Below are 16,926 nucleotides of genomic sequence, written 5' to 3' on the forward strand. Positions count from 1 at the left end.
CAGGGTAACCAGAGACTGACCTGGGACAGGGTAACCAGAGACTGACCTGGGACAGGGTAACCAGAGACTGACCTGGGACAGGGTAACCAGAGACTGACCTGGGACAGGGTAACCAGAGACTGACCGGGGATGGGGTAACCAGAGATTGACCGGACTGACCAGGGACAGGGTAACCTGAGACTGACCGGGGATGGGGTAGATCGAGTGCTCTACGGTCCCCTCACGGACCCGTTTGGAGCAGCGTGATGGACTGTATAATGAGGCTCGCGCGGAGCAGGCCTCACGAGGCACCTCATTCATAAGAGTCGTATCAGCCTCTCTAGTGTGAGAGGAGATTTACACAGCGCACTAACCCGCCCGTTATGTTGTCGGTGAAATATTAGGATTATGACAGCCGCAGGCCGAATAATAATTGAAGGGGAAAAGGGGCATGTAGGTTCAAGGTTCGCTATAGGGTCCCAGTAACAATTGTCATCTTATCCGATTTATTTGATGACGTAATGTTCTACTGCAAGAGTTCTACTCACTATAAATAATAAAGACCATTCTTTTAAAATTCTTCATCGTATCTTGTCGTTTAGGTATTTTCTTGTATATTGTTGAATTTCAACAAAAACTCTCAAAATTGAGGAATCAATATTATCTGCTTGGCATCGTAATGGTTGCCTGTGTGATTATGCTTGTAATGAGAATTGGCCTGCTTTTATCTAATCAACATGTCCAATCACATTTGTTATAAATCGTTAAGGAGAATAGATTATGAAGAGATAAAATATGAATTTGGCAAGCTGAAAGTGACACCCACGAAAATGTACACTTGTCCTGAAATGTATCTTTTTTTTTTTGTCAATTGAACAAATATATAGAAAGGAAATGATGAGGGGAGTTGTTGTGTTGTTTATTCCCACAATAAATTTATATTTATATTTTTTTAATAACTTTTATCCATTATTTCTTATATGCGTCTGTCAGAAGTAATAGCCTAAAAGCACTTCCGTTAACAATGGGAAATGGGAAATGTATTCATATTTTTGGGGTTAAAAGTATAACTCAGATTACGGTTTTCTAGCTGGAGAAGTAAAATGGTTTATATACATATTTTGACTCACAAAAATTAGATGTTCTGTACGGAATACTGATTTGGCAATTTAGAATAGAAGCGTTATAAAATAGGCCTATTACCTGATGAAATATATGAAATATTGCAATGTGTCTATCATCAGCAGTCGCGATAATTGATACAATAATCAAGCACAATCACAATGTATTGTATGCTGCACGCGACCATTCACACACATTGCAGCATGTTTTCGTTAATATGTCAAGCGATGCATTGACGAGTCTGACAATTATGCACCCTTTGTTCAAACCATTGATAGGTGTTATTTTTCAGATTAACTCTTTCTTAATCATTTCTGGTGGATAGAGCTCCTTTCGAACTAAAATTAAATCGAATATAAATGAGCAATGAACATTGTTTTCCATAGTCGAAATACCATGAATTAAAAAAAAAAAAACACCAAACATACTTGCTATATTATTCTGCCTCGTTTTCCGGAGTCAACCTGATGACAGGCATTCAGTGAAATCTCCAAAATGTTGACAGACTGACCTGTTTTAACACTGATTGGTGGCGAATTCGTCACCTGGATCACATGCTCAGAGTAAAGGTCTATTCTATGAGTCTCTTCGTCGGCTACACACATTACTGTAATGTAAACTTGGATACTTGCTGCGTCTCTACCTCCGAAAGTGACGCACGACGCTCGTCCAGACAGTTGCCCCCCTTTGACGCAGAACGGTGTAAACAGAATTGTCAAATTGAGCCAACACTCCTACAGTATAAATGGTAATAGCATAGCAATGTTTTTGAAACAGCTGAAATGTATATACATTTCCCTAATATTTGAGACTTGTATTATTTAGTGTATACCTTAAATTGCCGTAACAGTCTGTTACATACTGACATTATTGCCGTAACAGTCTGTTACATTGTGACATTATTGCCGTAACAGTCTGTTACATTGTGACATTATTGCCGTAACAGTCTGTTACATTGTGACATTATTGCAGTAACAATCTGTTACATTGTGACATTATTGCCGTAACAGTCTGTTACATTGTGACATTATTGCCGTAGCAGTCTGTTACATTGTGACATTATTGCCGTAACAGTCTGTTACATTGTGACATTATTGCCGTAGCAGTCTGTTACATTGTGACATTATTGCCTTAACAGTCTGTTGTTACATTGTGACATTATTGCCGTAACAGTCTGTTACATTGTGACATTATTGCCGTAACTGCCGGTTACATTGTGGGAGCACATCCCACCACCAGAAACATGTTAAATGTAGATAATAAAATAGGATATGATTTTTATTTGCAACAATGTGTGGTGATTTTAAAGGTGGCACCACAGGTCCCAGAGTGGTGGAAGGGGATTGTTTTCCTGAGGCCAGGAGTTTTTTCCTGATATGGTAGTAGGCTAACCTAAGCAACTCCGGGTCCTCGTTGAGGCGGGTATGGTTTCCATATAAAACAGCTCGTTGTGGTGAGTTCACTTATAACCACGTTTTCAGTAGCAATTTGTTTGTACCACTTTTAATTATTTGCATTATAGTGATAAAATAAAGCCTGGTTGTAAGGTAGGCCCAATGTACTTTTATATTCGAATGAAAGGACTAATCCTTAATGACGTGTTACAAATGTTACAACAAGACGGGAAAATAAACCCTATAATTGTCTGTACATGCATGCTTGTGAATTGTTGCATTATTGAATAGTGTAATATGTTCTAGAATAACAGTTTTTGTCATTGTTGAATAGTTTGTGCTTACTGGCTAGTGGCCACTGAAACGTGCGTTAAACGTGAGCTGCGGATCAGGAATGTTGCGTTGCCAGCCACAACAAAAGGTAAGGCAAGTATGTCATTTGAATTGAAAAGTAAAATTACGTTTTGCCACCCCGCTCATCACGCTCCTTCATATCTCGTAGTGTGAATATGGCCTATGATGACAGACATTCAGACGACCAAAACCCATCCGAAAATTAAAAGACAACTGTAGAAAATAAACTAAGTGATTCAAGTCACAGGTCGTTGGACCCTCCTCGGTGATAAAAGAAAATACACATATTGAGTAGAAGACGGACAGAGCGCGTTCCCTGATTGAGTAGAAGACAGACAGAGCGCGTTCCCTGATTGAGTAGAAGACAGACATAGCGCGTTCCCTGATTGTCTCCTATAGCTCTCTGCGCTCGCGAGGAGCTGGGGGTAGACGATAGTTTAGAACGTCATCGTTTTACACCTCGTCATCATCAGCGACTGCGATCAGCTGTGTCGAAGAGTAAACATTGAGACGAAACACAAGACGGGGAAAAACAGACACAATCTGGTTCAGAAAATATATCTAATTTTCACAAGGACCAACATTTTTTTTTTTTTTTTTTTACACAAAAGTAAAACAGAACGTTATGTAAATTATCGGGATTTATTTGTTGTTGTTGTTGTTGTTGTTGTTGTTGTACAAACCTGGGCAGGTAGCCTAGCTGATCGTTGGGCCAGTAACCGAAAGTTTGCCAAATAAAAATCTGTCGTTCTGCCCCTGAACAAGGCAGTTAAACCCACTGCTTCTAGGCCGTCGTTGAAAATAAGAATTTCTTCATAACTGACTTGCCTAGTTAAATAATATATGCTATTGCCTCGCCGTCATTCACTAGGCCTATATATGAATTATAGTCTACGGATAAGTGTGAAGGTATCGAAATACTGCTATTATACTTTTAATACCACTCCAACTACAACTAGACTAACTCTAAGTCTAGCGTACGACTAATAATACTCCTCATAGTAATAACTGATTGATTGATTTATTTGAGTTTTGTGTCATGCAGCAATTGGTGCACAGCCCACGTGGGCTTATAAGACCCTATTTCTTGAAGTGTCATGTGCACAAAACACAGATCAAATTAACATTTGACAATGTAATAATTTAATCATAATCACGGCAAGTACAAGCAACCATTTTGTCACATTATACAAGCAATACACAATAACATAACCACAGCATGATAACAATGTAATTATCATAGTTAGCCCATTTTAAGGACAGTTTTATTATCCTTGGTAATGAAAGTTACAGTGAGATACCGGGATGCTAGTGACAGTATTTGTTAGACTGCCTTAAGGTATTAGGAATACTGATAATCGTCATAATCATAACGATAATAATTTCAGAATATAGACAACTTTTTCTTGTGGAGGTGGAGTCAATCGTTAATTAATAATTAAATAATTAAAGTATTTATAATAATTAAACTATAATTAAAGTGATAATCATGCCAAATTATTGGTCGTATCTCTTATCGCCTCGTTGTTGTTTTTTTTTATAGAGATCTCATTCTCATATCTGGTCATAAAAAAAACAAGCATAACTTTCCCTCTCAGAGGAGACATTATTTGTACAGCAAGCTGATTTAGCTAAATTTATGTATGGCTCGTTTCATGATGACCAATCTAAAAAGGAGATGTGCTGCATAAATTTGACCCGTGATGATCTATCTTTGTTGTATAAAAAAAATAGCCAAGCCTACAGTGTCTGTTTACTTCTCGGTGTTTTATTATCATTTTTATTTTGTTGTCCGTTAGTTACTAGACTGCACCGTCACGATTCATATATAGGAAAACAACAGATGTATCAAATCATTTATTGGATTGAATGATTTTAAAACAACCTTAACATTTCAGAAGGAACTGTAACAATTTCGTGAATCTTTCAATTTTAACTTACGTTGATTGTAAAAAATAAAGCACAGAAAATTCCGCAAAAGTGTGTCTCTTCTTCAGATACGATGAATTAAAGCTGGTCTTACGCGTGCCCCCTCTGCCCCTCTCCTCCTCCAGCTTCTGAGTCCTACCTTGTGCGTCACGTGGTCTAGCCCGTACAAATAACTCCCATCAAAGTTTTCCAGCGGAGAACTAATCGGAGCTCTATTATATCAGCAATTATCAGCGACGTTAACTATCTTCAGCTACAAAGAAGTGAACGAGAGAGAGGCTTTAGACCATCCGGGAAGTAAGATTTTTTCTTTTTCCCTCGTAAACTTTTCCTCACAAAGGATATTTTGGACATCTTTGTGGGAGCTTCAGTCACTTTCGTTGAGTCTATCTGAGTGAACAAGTTTGCACAAAGCGCTGCTGAACCTGCTCCTCTGGAAAACAGACTTTATCACCCAACCGTTCTTATCTGGTAAGATAATACAAACATTGTTGAATGTAATTGTATTCATCCCGTGCACACTGCTATCAACGTTTTATCTGTTTCGTTTTACTATTGATATAAATATATACATCCCAGATATGTCTCGCCTATCTATTGTGGTGTTTGATTAGGGTCCTGTTAAAATTTAATTACAAAGTGCAAAGACGAGATCCTCTGGTTAGCTGGGGTGGCCGATAGTTTGTTATATCTACACGTAAAGACATGGGAAACCATTCAGCTGGGGTGGCCGATAGTTTGTTATATCTACACGTAAAGACATGGGAAACCATTCAGCTGGGGTGGCTGATAGTTTGTTATATCTACACGTAAAGACATGGGAAACCATTCGTGTCCTGTTAATCCATTACATGTCAATAGGACTGATACAAATACTATATTACTCTTGTTGTTCAATGTTGATCAATTTGTTTTCTATTTTTCATTGTATTTCTAAAGTCTAACTATTGCGATTTACACCGGGTTAGTTTAGGCATAATTCGTGATATTGTCCACAGATTTACCTAAATAATACCGAAAGTTATTTTAAAGGGAAATGGGCGTATTTTACAAGAGATGACGATAATAGATATAGAACAGGCTATGTCCCAGGTCTAACTGTAGCTGGGCGATGTTTATTCTGTAATTAGTGCTATGGGTTCCATCTCTCCACTACAGGACACTTTTATTGATTGTGGTATTTTCCTTTCATACAGGATCGGATATATTTGCTTATTATCCCGCGAACTGGATAACGAAAAATCGCCGACGACTCAAGGTGTCCTAGGAGCTGCGTGAAAGTGTCTTCACGTGACCCACTTTGTCCCAGGAGTCAAAACCCATATTCTTCCAAATAGGACGAGTATACGGTGTAAAAATGTACCAAAGCCTTGCTATGTCATCCAACCAGTCCCCATACGCACACGATGCAGGGAACTATATGCACCCTTCGGCGAGTTCCCCAGTCTACGTGCCCACTACGAGGGTGCCTGCTATGTTGCAATCCATGCCGTACTTGCAGACATGCGAGTCCGCCCATCAGTCTCACGGCCTCGGCGGGCATCACGGCTGGTCTCAGTCTGGCACAGACAGTTCGTCTTTCATTCCGGGCAGCCCCCATCATCCTCCCGGGTTCTCCTACTCTCACAGCTCGCCAGTAAGCAGCAATAACGGCAGGGACACAGCTTACCAGAACCAGCTAGTGCTTAGTAACGGTGGTCGGGTTGACCATTATGGCAGCACTTTAGTGCGGTCAGTTGGAGGATCATACTCAAGTCCCTACGCGTATATGAGCCCGGAGATGGCGACCTCTTGGACACCTGGGCACTTTGAGAGCGGCATGATCAGTCTTCAGGGACGGCAAGGTTGCCTGTCTGGGAGAAGGTCCAGTTTAGGTATGTATAAACAGTCTTTGATTATTGTCTTACAGTTCCTCTTAAACAGAAAGGAATTTGTCATATCAAATAATGTAATCCTATGTAATAATGTTCCGCTTGTGTATGTGTAATTGGTGAAGGCCACGAAAAAAAATATAGCACATGATGGACAGAAAGGAACATCATTAAATGTATATCCCAGGTCTAGTAACCCTGTAATGGCATATAGGATTCGAAATAGTTTAGTGGCAGACAAAATATGTAGACCTATATTTTGATAAATATTAACACGAGTTGAATAAGATTAAAAGTTGAGGATAATTCACAATTTAATGGAAAACCTGTTTTTGTAACAGTTATTTTTCCGGTTTATACCTTTTGCTAATGAGGCTATTCGTTTGTGTGTCTGTGAAGGCTTACAGAGGCCCGTGCTCTGATCTCACAATTTATAGAAGTCCCATTGTATGTGGCCAATTCTCCCATCGATTGTACTCAGTCACTGTGATTCAATCAACCTTCAAAAAAGAACAATCTTCACCAGCTTTCACAATACACGTTCTTTAAAAGAGAGTTTGCTAAAAAAAAAAAAAAAAAGTTAATTGAGGTGCTAATTGAATCCCCACCAACAGTCCGTTTTCTTTTCGAGTGTTTTGATGATCAATACACACTCACTAGTGTAAACCTGGAAACCGTCCAATTGTTACCTTGATCAGACAGAACGGCCTATTTGGAAATCTAAGATACACGTTTAGTAAGCAGTCAACACGTCCTTTGAATGGTCGAAAATCCAGAATGTTCTGAAGTGGTATTTTCACCTGTTGCATGGATATAAGGACGTAGTTCATTTCTAGGCCATAGCCCATTCAGCGTTAATAACAATACACACTATAGGTTTCTGTATTACTTCGTTTCACATCAAACAGGAACGAATTTTCATCCTGGTGAAAATATTCCGTAATTTTTATTTTTTATTTCGGATCGACGGTCATTCGATTTGCTAACTTGTTGAATCTAAACGATAAGTGTGTGTGTGTGTTTGTGTCTGTGTTTGTGTGTATGTGTTTGTGTCTGTGTGTGTGTGGGAACCGTGGGTTTAGATATCTACCCCAAGTATGGCTCACTAGACTGTGTTGTCGATATTTTCGATATGGCACTTTGATATTTCATGGCACATTTAGGCACGAGGAAAATAAGACATTTAGCATGATACAAACAATCATTAGTGTTACTTTTTTTTCTATTGTTATTATTGTTATCAATGTTACTGTTGTTGTTTTTTTTATCTATTTATGCTATTTCAATATGTGAATAAGGAATTCAAGCGATTTATTGTAGGAGGCCGTCGAGTGTCAGTAGCTTGAATGATATGGGGACCCCTTGATCCGTAACACTGATAGAACCCCATTAACATTCCACCGTCTGCGCCCGGTGCCCCGCCAGCAAGCCGCCCTAATAGATACGTCTATGACCCTCTCTCCATATTGATACATTCGGTTTAGTTCTCTTTTCATCACTAGAGGTCTTTAAATTCCTCTCAAAGGAGCTAAGGGGAAGGGGACATTTATCAGGCGATGGCCTTTATGTCCACGATATGGGTTTACATCAAAGATGCTGGAACATTCTGTCCACCAATATGGGTTAACAAACATCAAAGATGCTGGCGTGTTCTGTCCACTGATATGTGTTAACAAACATCAAAGATGCTGGCGTGTTCTGTCCACTGATATGTGTTAACAAACATCAAAGATGCTGGCGTGTTCTGTCCACTGATATGTGTTAACAAACATCAAAGATGCTGGCGTGTTCTGTCCACTGATATGTGTTAACAAACATCAAAGATGCTGGTGTGTCCTGTCCACCAATATGGGTTAACAAACATCAAAGATGCTGGCGTGTTCTGTCCACCAATATGGGTTAACAAACATCAAAGATGCTGGCGTGTTCTGTCCACCAATATGTGTTAACAAACATCAAAGATGCTGGCGTGTTCTGTCCACTGATATGTGTTAACAAACATCAAAGATGCTGGCGTGTCCTGTCCACTGATATGTGTTAACAAACATCAACAATGCTGGTGTGTTCTGTCCACCAATATGGGTTAACAAACATCAAAGATGCTGGCGTGTCCAGCTTAACTTGTGTCCTTCACGTCTGGATTCATGATTTATTTTACATGATTTCAATATATCCAACAAACACAAAACCTACCAAGGAACAACATCTCTACCCAATATACAAATAGGCACACATATAGCACTTGCAAACACAATAGGCCTAAATTGTATGCCATAGTCTATAAACTCTCATTTTACTAAAGTATCTTGGAAATAATATTATGTCCAAATTTACAGAATAATGCAATTTAACTCAAGGTGATGATGATGGGTATTTTCATGGCTAGTTTCAGCTCTGTTCATGTTTTTCATCATGTGACATAGCCTACATTACAACCAACCCGACACCACCTAGGCTACAGATAATATTAAAACTCTGTCATTTGGCTACGTCATACTACAGACGTGTCAGAGGAGTTCCCAGGAGAGGGGCGCGAGTGCGTAAACTGCGGCTCCATCTCCACTCCTCTGTGGCGCCGGGATGGTACCGGGCACTACCTCTGCAATGCCTGCGGACTGTACCACAAGATGAACGGAATCAACAGACCGCTGATCAAACCCCAGAAACGCCTGGTAAGCACCATTGCGTTATTTGTATGTTCATAAAAATTTATGAGTAGGTTCCTCCTACCTTCTAGCGAGTTTTTCCAGGTCTGTGTGATTCTGCCGCTGCATTGCTTGCTCTTTGAGGTTTTAGGCTGGGTTTCTGTGTAGCAATTTGTGACAAAACTGCTGCTGTAAGAAGGGATTTATAAAATACATTTGATTGATTGATTGATTGAATTTGTCTTAGATGCATCTTATTGATTAGGCTTATCATTCACATATACCATATAAACTACATTCGTCAATGTGGACTTCAATATGGACATTTAAGAATATTTTGGTCACTAAATGTATTGATTTGGCTTGGAGAAAAACCGTCTTAGGCAGATAGTACTTTCTTCTAGGTCCAAACCGTTAACCCAGGTATTGGACGAAAAAGAGTGTGAGGCAGAGGGCCAGTCTGTTCCATCAGAAGGTCAGTGTAGTAGACTGAGAGAAAGAGGCCTGTCTCTTTCCCAGGCAGGAACCAGCCTCTCAGAGCCAGCAGCTGCTGTGAATTACCATGGCCAGTTCAGCTCAGCTCAGCTCAGCTCAGCTCAGTTCAGCTCAGCTCAGCTCAGTTCAGCTCAGCTCAGCTCAGCTCTGCCTGGCCTGTTTCTGTTTTTATTTGTCCTTCAGTGACCTTGCCCATGGGTTGTCTGTCCTTCAATGACCTTGCCCATGGGTTGTCTGTCCTTCAGTGACCTTGCCCATGGGTTGTCTGTCCTTCAGTGACATTGCCCATGGGTTGTCTGTCCTTCAGTGACCTTGCCCATGGGTTGTCTGTCCTTCAGTGACCTTGCCCATGGGTTGTCTGTCCTTCAGGGACCTTGCCCTTGGGTTGTCTGACCATCAGTGACCTTGCCCTTGGGTTGTCTGTCCTTCAGTGACCTGGCCCTTGGGTTGTCTGTTTTTATTTGTCCTTCAGTGACCTTGCCCATGGGTTGTCTGTTTTTATCCAGATCTGTACTAGGCGAGAGAACAAAAACAAACTACTGTGTGTTTCTGCAGAGAAATCTCACTTGCGTCCAATAACAAGCTGATAGATAGAGAGACGAGGTTCGGCCAGGAGTGCTTATGGCTCAGCCCAGTGCTGTGTGAAACATTTCTCATGTCTTTAACAGTACACTACATGTTTGGTCTCATCATGGATATTATGGAGGCACCGTGTGCATACAACGCACTTCACTTACAGCGAAGGGGTAGTCCCCCCCCCCACAAAAAAATCGACCACATCTTATAGACAACTATAAATACCATTATACAGCCATGGAGTCCATGGAGTCAGCAACGCAATATTATTTTTTGGGGGGGCTGAACGATCCTTTTAAGGTGCTTGTTCCCAACACCTCTCATACAATCCACCAGGGGCCGACTGGCCATCTAACACTAAACCTACACTTGTCATTTTCAGCTGGTCTTGTCCTTGGTCCAATCAGTATAATGCTTTGAGTTATGTGATGGTATAGTCTGGTTATTGACAGCTTGTCTTCTCCATGTGTAGCAGACCACATCTCGCCGGGTCGGCCTGTGCTGCACTAACTGCCAAACCAGCACCACCACGCTGTGGCGTCGCAGTGCGGAGGGAGAGCCTGTCTGCAACGCCTGTGGCCTTTATATGAAACTACATGGGGTAGGCAAAAACACACACACCATACACACACACACCATACACACGCACGCACGCACGCACACACACACACACACACCATACAGACACACACCATACAGACACACACACACACACACACACACACACACACACACACACACACACACACACACACACACACACACACACACACACACACACATTTCCCATGTACCCTACTCTATGTACATTATGTAATGTACACATAATTTGTGTTGGAGAAAAACCTGTCTAAAATGCTGCTGTAATAACCAACCCTTACCAGACTGGCAGTGCAGTGTGGGTCACATAACCAACCCTTAGCAGACTGGCAGTGCAGTGTGGGTCACATAACCAACCCTTACCAGACTGGCAGTGCAGTGTGGGTCACATAACCAACCCTTACCAAACTGGCAGTGCAGTGTGGGTCACATAACCAACCCTTACCAGACTGGCAGTGCAGTGTGGGTCACATAACCAACCCTTACCAGACTGGCAGTGCAGTGTGGGTCACATAACCAACCCTTACCAGACTGGCAGTGCAGTGTGGGTCACATAACCAACCCTTAGCAGCCTGGCAGTGAAGTGTGGGTCACGTAACTAACCCCTAGCAGACTGGCAGTGCAGTGTGGGTCAAATAACTAACCCCTAGCAGCCTGGCAGTGCAGTGTGGGTCACGTAACTAACCCCTAGCAGCCTGGCAGTGCAGTGTGGCTCATGTAAATAACCCCTAGCAGCCTGGCAGTGCAGTGTGGGCAGCATATTATTTGTGTGAAAGCTTACCAAGGTCATCATGGTTGTTGTTATGAAAAGAGACAGGTGGGAAGAAGGGGTCATTGAGTGTGTTTTGTATCTTGGATCTAAATTCTTGTCTTCTCCTCCTCCTCCTCCTCGCAGATACCCAGACCAATGGCCATGAAGAAGGAAAGCATTCAGACAAGGAAACGGAAACCTAAGATGCCGAAGTCCAAAACCTCAACAGGTAAGAATTAAGAACGGAAGGAGGGAGAATGTGTCAGCGTTGAGTCAGGTTGATGGAAATGTTCATCTGTGTGTAAGAGAGAGGGGAGCGGAAGAACCGACCCATATAAAATCCTATTGATATCTTATATCGGTCTGGTCCTGTTTGTAGCCATCACTCACTCACCGTCACTCACTCACCGTTACTCACTCACCGTCACTCACTCACCGTCACTCACTCACCGTCACTCACTCACCATCACTCACTCACCGTCACTCACTCACCGTCACTCACTCACCGTCACTCACTCACCATCACTCACTCACCGTCACTCACTCACCATTACTCACTCACCGTCACTCACTCACTGTCACTCACTCACTGTCACTCACTCACTGTCACTCACTCACCGTCACTCACTCACCGTCACTCACTCACATCACTCACTCACTGTCACTCACTCACCGTCACTCACTCACTGTCACTCACTCACTGTCACTCACCTTCACTCACTCACCGTCACTCACTCACCGTCACTCACTGTCACTCACTCACTCACCTTAACTCACTCACCGTCACTCACTCACCGTCACTCACTCACCGTCACTCACTCATCGTCACTCACTCACTGTCACTCTCTCACTGTCACTCACCCACCGTCACTCACTCACTCACCATCACTCACTCACCTTCACTCACTCACCGTCACTCACTCACCGTCACTCACTCACCGTCACTCACTCACCATCACTCACACACCGTCACTCACTCACCATCACTCACACACCGTCACTCACTCACCCATCTGTCTGTGTTCTTCAGGAGGGTCGTCAGCATCGGGCACCAACTCCCCGTTCTCCCTGTCTGTCTCAGAACATGCCTCTACTATAAAGAGTGAACCCAACATGGTCCCCTCCCCCCACCCCAGACAGGCCGTAGCCTCTATGTCCCAGGTAAGCCCTCTGTATTCTAGGATCCTTTCATTTCTGCAGTACTATCTTCAATGAATACCATGTGATATGATTTCAATGTTCACTGCCAGAACATTCTATGGCAGTCATGAGAATTCCATATTTTTAGCCCACGTAAGATCCTAGTTCCTAGGCTTTAGTATTATGGTGCTCTGTCGTTTACATATCTAATTCTTTCTCTGAAGGCTTCGTCACATCTGAACAGTGCAGGATCAGGACATGTGGACATCAAGTATGAGGACTGCCCCTTCACTCCTGCGTCCATCTCCACACAGAACTCCTGGTGTACTGCTCTGTCTCAGGCGTGAGCTGACTCGACCACAGTTCACTTGGACCAGGTCCTGGGCCTGGACTCAGCTCACTGTGGATGATATAGACTTGTGAAGAGAACTACCTGTTATTGACTAACTCTTTTTTTTCCGTGGTTGGAGGAACGGAAAAACAGAAGGAAGCGACGGCAATCAAGTGGAATGTATTTGTGGCTACTTTCAATGCTATTTCTAGTTTTTGTTGTTGTTGTTGTCTTTATTGTTGTTGTCTTTATTGTTGTTGTCTTTATTGATGTTGTCATTATTGATGTTGTCATTATCGATATCGTGCTGAGTTCACCATTGCAGTTTTACATGGTGTTTAAAGAAATAACCAGAAAGAGTTCAATAAGTTATTACATAGTGTTAAAGGGATACTTCTGGATTTTTCAATTAAGCACTTTTTCTACTGACCCAGAGTCAGATGAACCCATGAATACTATTTTTTATGGCTCTCTGTCCATTATGAAGAAAGTTAGAGGTAGTTTCACGAGCCAATGCAAATTAGCGTTAGCGCAATGACTGGAAGTCTATGGTATCTGCTAGCATGTAGAGACATACAACTTGTATCCACGAGTTAATCTGACTCTGTGGAAATAGATAAAGAGCTTCATTGCCAAAATCCAGAAGTATCCCTTTAAACACAAAACCAGATGGACAAAAAAAGTGTTTTATTACCTCTGAACGTGTTTCATTACTGCCGTGTAGATGGTTAACTTTCATAAAAACATTATTTATGTTGAGAAAAGAACCAGCATGAAACACCAAAGACAACATGTCAAATCCCAGAAGTCCCTTCTCAGAATGTTTTGTATGTTCAAGGTATGACCTCAACACTAGGAAGTATACATTTACATGTGTTTTGTATGTAATGAAATACATATGTTGTTCATTGAACAAACGATGCAAATATATTCATTTCTATTTTATCAGATAGGTTAAAAAGGGCTAAATACTTGTTTTTATTTTTCATTTTAGACATCGCAACTGCGTACTGAATCAGTTTTCTATATTTCCAAAACCACTGTTCTACTAGCTCAAATGTTTTTACAATGTATCGTCTGATCATGTAACGTGCAATTACTTCTTTTTACAAAAATGTAAGACAAAGAAAAATATACGTTTATGTTAATTATTCGGAATATGTTAATTATTCGGAATATGTTAATTATTCTGACTATGTTAATTATTCGGAATATGTTAATTATTCTGAATATGTTATTCAAATTTTATTTGCTGTATTTTTGTGTTTTGTTGTTTAACTATAAGGGAGTTTTTTTTTGTTGTATTTCATAACGTACAGTTGTAATGTTCAGGGACTTGAGTCTAATTATATCTTTTAGCTGTTTCAACCAGGTCTGATAGTCTCTCTGGTTTCACAATGCTCTTTGAAATCTGTTTAGTTTAATAAACCGATCAAATGACTTGTTTTGTGTTTTTATGAAAAGTGATTTTAAAGAAATTCGGGGAAACAAATCCACTTTTATTTTAATGTTTGACCTTTTAATGACATTTATTTGTGATCTGCCAACCTCAGTTATATACAGTAGTTGAATCCTTAATCTTCTATTTTTTTGCTTGTTTCTTATGTGGACTGCAGGGTTACTCCCAGAACCACTGACATCCTGTGTGATATTTATAGTGAAAACAATTGTTTGTTGCCAAACCATTTATGTCGGATAGATGCAAGCTACATTATAGTAGGCTGTCAAAAAAAATTTATGTTTTGTCTGTTTAATGGATCATATTTTAATCAATATTTGGTTTAAAACTTATGATATCAGGTGGATTTTGATGTGTGTTAAGAGTTGTTAAATATGTGCGTTCTCGGTAGGAGGTGGATTAGGAGGCTAGGAGTATCTCTCCTGACTGGTTACATGTTACTGTTGAACAGTGTATGTCTATGTCTGTGTGTATGTGTGTGTGTGTGTGTGTGTGTGTGTGTGTGTGTGTGTGTGTCTATGTCTGTGTGTGTGTGTGTGTGTGTGTCTATGTCTGTGTGTGTGTGTGTGTGTCTATGTCTGTGTGTGTGTCTATGTCTGTGTCTATGTCTGTGTATGTGTGTGTGTGTGTGTGTGTGTGTGTGTGTGTCTATGTCTGTGTGTGTCTATGTCTGTGTGTGTGTATGTGTGTGTGTGTCTATGTCTATGTCTGTGTGTGTGTGTGTGTGTGTGTGTGTGTGTGTGTGTCTATGTCTGTGTATGTGTGTGTGTGTGTGTCTGTGTTTGTGTGGAGGGTGTGTGTGTCTGTGTTTGTGTGGAGGGTGTGTGTGTCTATGTCTGTGTATGTGTGTGTGTGTGTGTGTGTGTCTGTGTTTGTGTGGAGGGTGTGTGTGTCTATGTCTGTGTATGTGTGTGTGTGTGTGTCTGTGTTTGTGTGGAGGGTGTGTGTCTATGTCTGTGTGTGTGTGTCTGTGTTTGTGTGGAGGGTGTGTGTGTCTATGTCTGTGTGTGTCTATGTCTGTGTATGTGTGTGTGTGTGTGTGTGTGTCTGTGTTTGTGTGGAGGGTGTGTGTGTCTATGTCTGTGTATGTGTGTGTGTGTGTGTGTCTGTGTTTGTGTGGAGGGTGTGTGTGTCTATGTCTGTGTATGTGTGTGTCTGTGTTTGTGTGGAGGGTGTGTGTGTCTATGTCTGTGTATGTGTGTGTGTGTGTGTGTGTGTTTGTGTGGAGGGTGTGTGTGTGTCTATGTCTGTGTATGTGTGTGTGTGTGTGTGTGTGTCTGTGTATGTGTGGAGGGTGTGTGTGTGTCTATGTCTGTGTATGTGTGTGTGTGTGTCTGTGTTTGTGTGGAGGGTGTGTGCTCCTGTTGCTCAAGCCAGCGTTGTCAGACCAAAGGTTGAGTTCCAACTGTGCTTAATGGTCCCTGGGACCTGGGGCTGGCTGGCACGCGTTGGTCCTGCCTCTGAGGAATATCGGCACGTCAGCAACAAATTATCAGCTTTACTGCCTCGTGGCGACACACAGGCAGAGGTGCCCCCACAACCCTACTTTTATGATTATTTTCTAAGTTGTTTCTATACTCTTATCTGTTGTGGTGCTAGTTGCTGTGTGACTGGGTGATGTGTTATATTGTGATGTCATTAGACTCTTAACACTGCTGAATAGCTCACTCCTACAGAGCTTAGACTGGCTATGGTTAGAAGTTAGACTGGCTATGGTTAGAAGTTAGACTGGCTATGGTTAGAAGTTAGACTGGCTATGGTTAGAAGTTAGACTGGCTATGGTTAGAAGTTAGACTGGCTATGGTTAGAAGTTAGACTGGCTATGGTTAGAAGCTAGACTATTTACGGTTAGAAGTTAGACTGGCTATGGTTAGAAGCTAGACTATTTATGGTTAGAAGTTAGACTGGCTATGGTTAGAAGCTAGACTATTTATGGTTAGAAGTTAGACTGGCTATGGTTAGAAGTTAGACTGGCTATGGTTAGAAGCTAGACTATTTACGGTTAGAAGTTAGACTGGCTATGGTTAGAAGCTAGACTATTTATGGTTAGAAGTTAGACTGGCTATGGTTAGAAGTTAGACTGGCTATGGTTAGAAGCTAGACTATTTATGGTTAGAAGTTAGACTGGCTATGGTTAGAAGCTAGACTATTTATGGTTAGAAGTTAGACTAGCTATGGTTAGAAGTTAGACTGGTTATGGTTAGAAGCTAGACTATATATGGTTAGAAGTTAGACTGGCTATGGTTAGAAGCTAGACTATTTATGGTTAGAAGTTAGACT

At 41.4% G+C, this 16,926-nt stretch overlaps 1 protein-coding gene across 4 annotated transcripts; it reads left to right on the forward strand.

Annotated features, from left to right (window-relative positions):
* Window positions 1-4,405: 4,405 nt before the first annotated feature.
* On the forward strand, window positions 4,406-14,627 carry LOC110492659 (transcription factor GATA-5-like). 4 transcript variants are annotated; one of them, XM_036947679.1, is made up of 7 exons: window positions 4,406-5,249; window positions 5,975-6,652; window positions 9,152-9,321; window positions 10,841-10,966; window positions 11,861-11,945; window positions 12,747-12,877; window positions 13,081-14,627. In XM_036947679.1, the coding sequence occupies exons 2-7, from the start codon at window positions 6,136-6,138 to the stop codon at window positions 13,201-13,203; spliced, it is 1,152 nt and encodes a 383-aa protein (XP_036803574.1). In that variant the 5' UTR covers window positions 4,406-5,249; window positions 5,975-6,135; the 3' UTR covers window positions 13,204-14,627. The 4 variants fall into 4 exon arrangements, with proteins under 4 accessions (XP_036803574.1, XP_036803570.1, XP_036803572.1 ...); XM_036947675.1 differs by having other exon boundaries at window positions 4,409-5,249; window positions 10,838-10,966; XM_036947677.1 differs by lacking the exon at window positions 4,406-5,249 and adding an exon at window positions 5,328-5,531 and having other exon boundaries at window positions 10,838-10,966.
* Window positions 14,628-16,926: the final 2,299 nt, after the last annotated feature.

This window comes from Oncorhynchus mykiss, chromosome 16 (genome assembly GCF_013265735.2).
Source record: "Oncorhynchus mykiss isolate Arlee chromosome 16, USDA_OmykA_1.1, whole genome shotgun sequence".
NCBI lineage: Eukaryota > Metazoa > Chordata > Actinopteri > Salmoniformes > Salmonidae > Oncorhynchus > Oncorhynchus mykiss.

Bases quoted from the DNA above. Each gene is read 5' to 3' on its own strand.
- LOC110492659 (XM_036947675.1), top strand. From the start codon at position 6,136: ATGTACCAAAGCCTTGCTATGTCATCCAACCAGTCCCCATACGCACAC. The intron at 11,946-12,746 runs GTAAGAATTAAG...TGTGTTCTTCAG, and splicing joins GAAGTCCAAAACCTCAACAG to GAGGGTCGTCAGCATCGGGC. The intron at 12,878-13,080 runs GTAAGCCCTCTG...CTTTCTCTGAAG, and splicing joins CCGTAGCCTCTATGTCCCAG to GCTTCGTCACATCTGAACAG.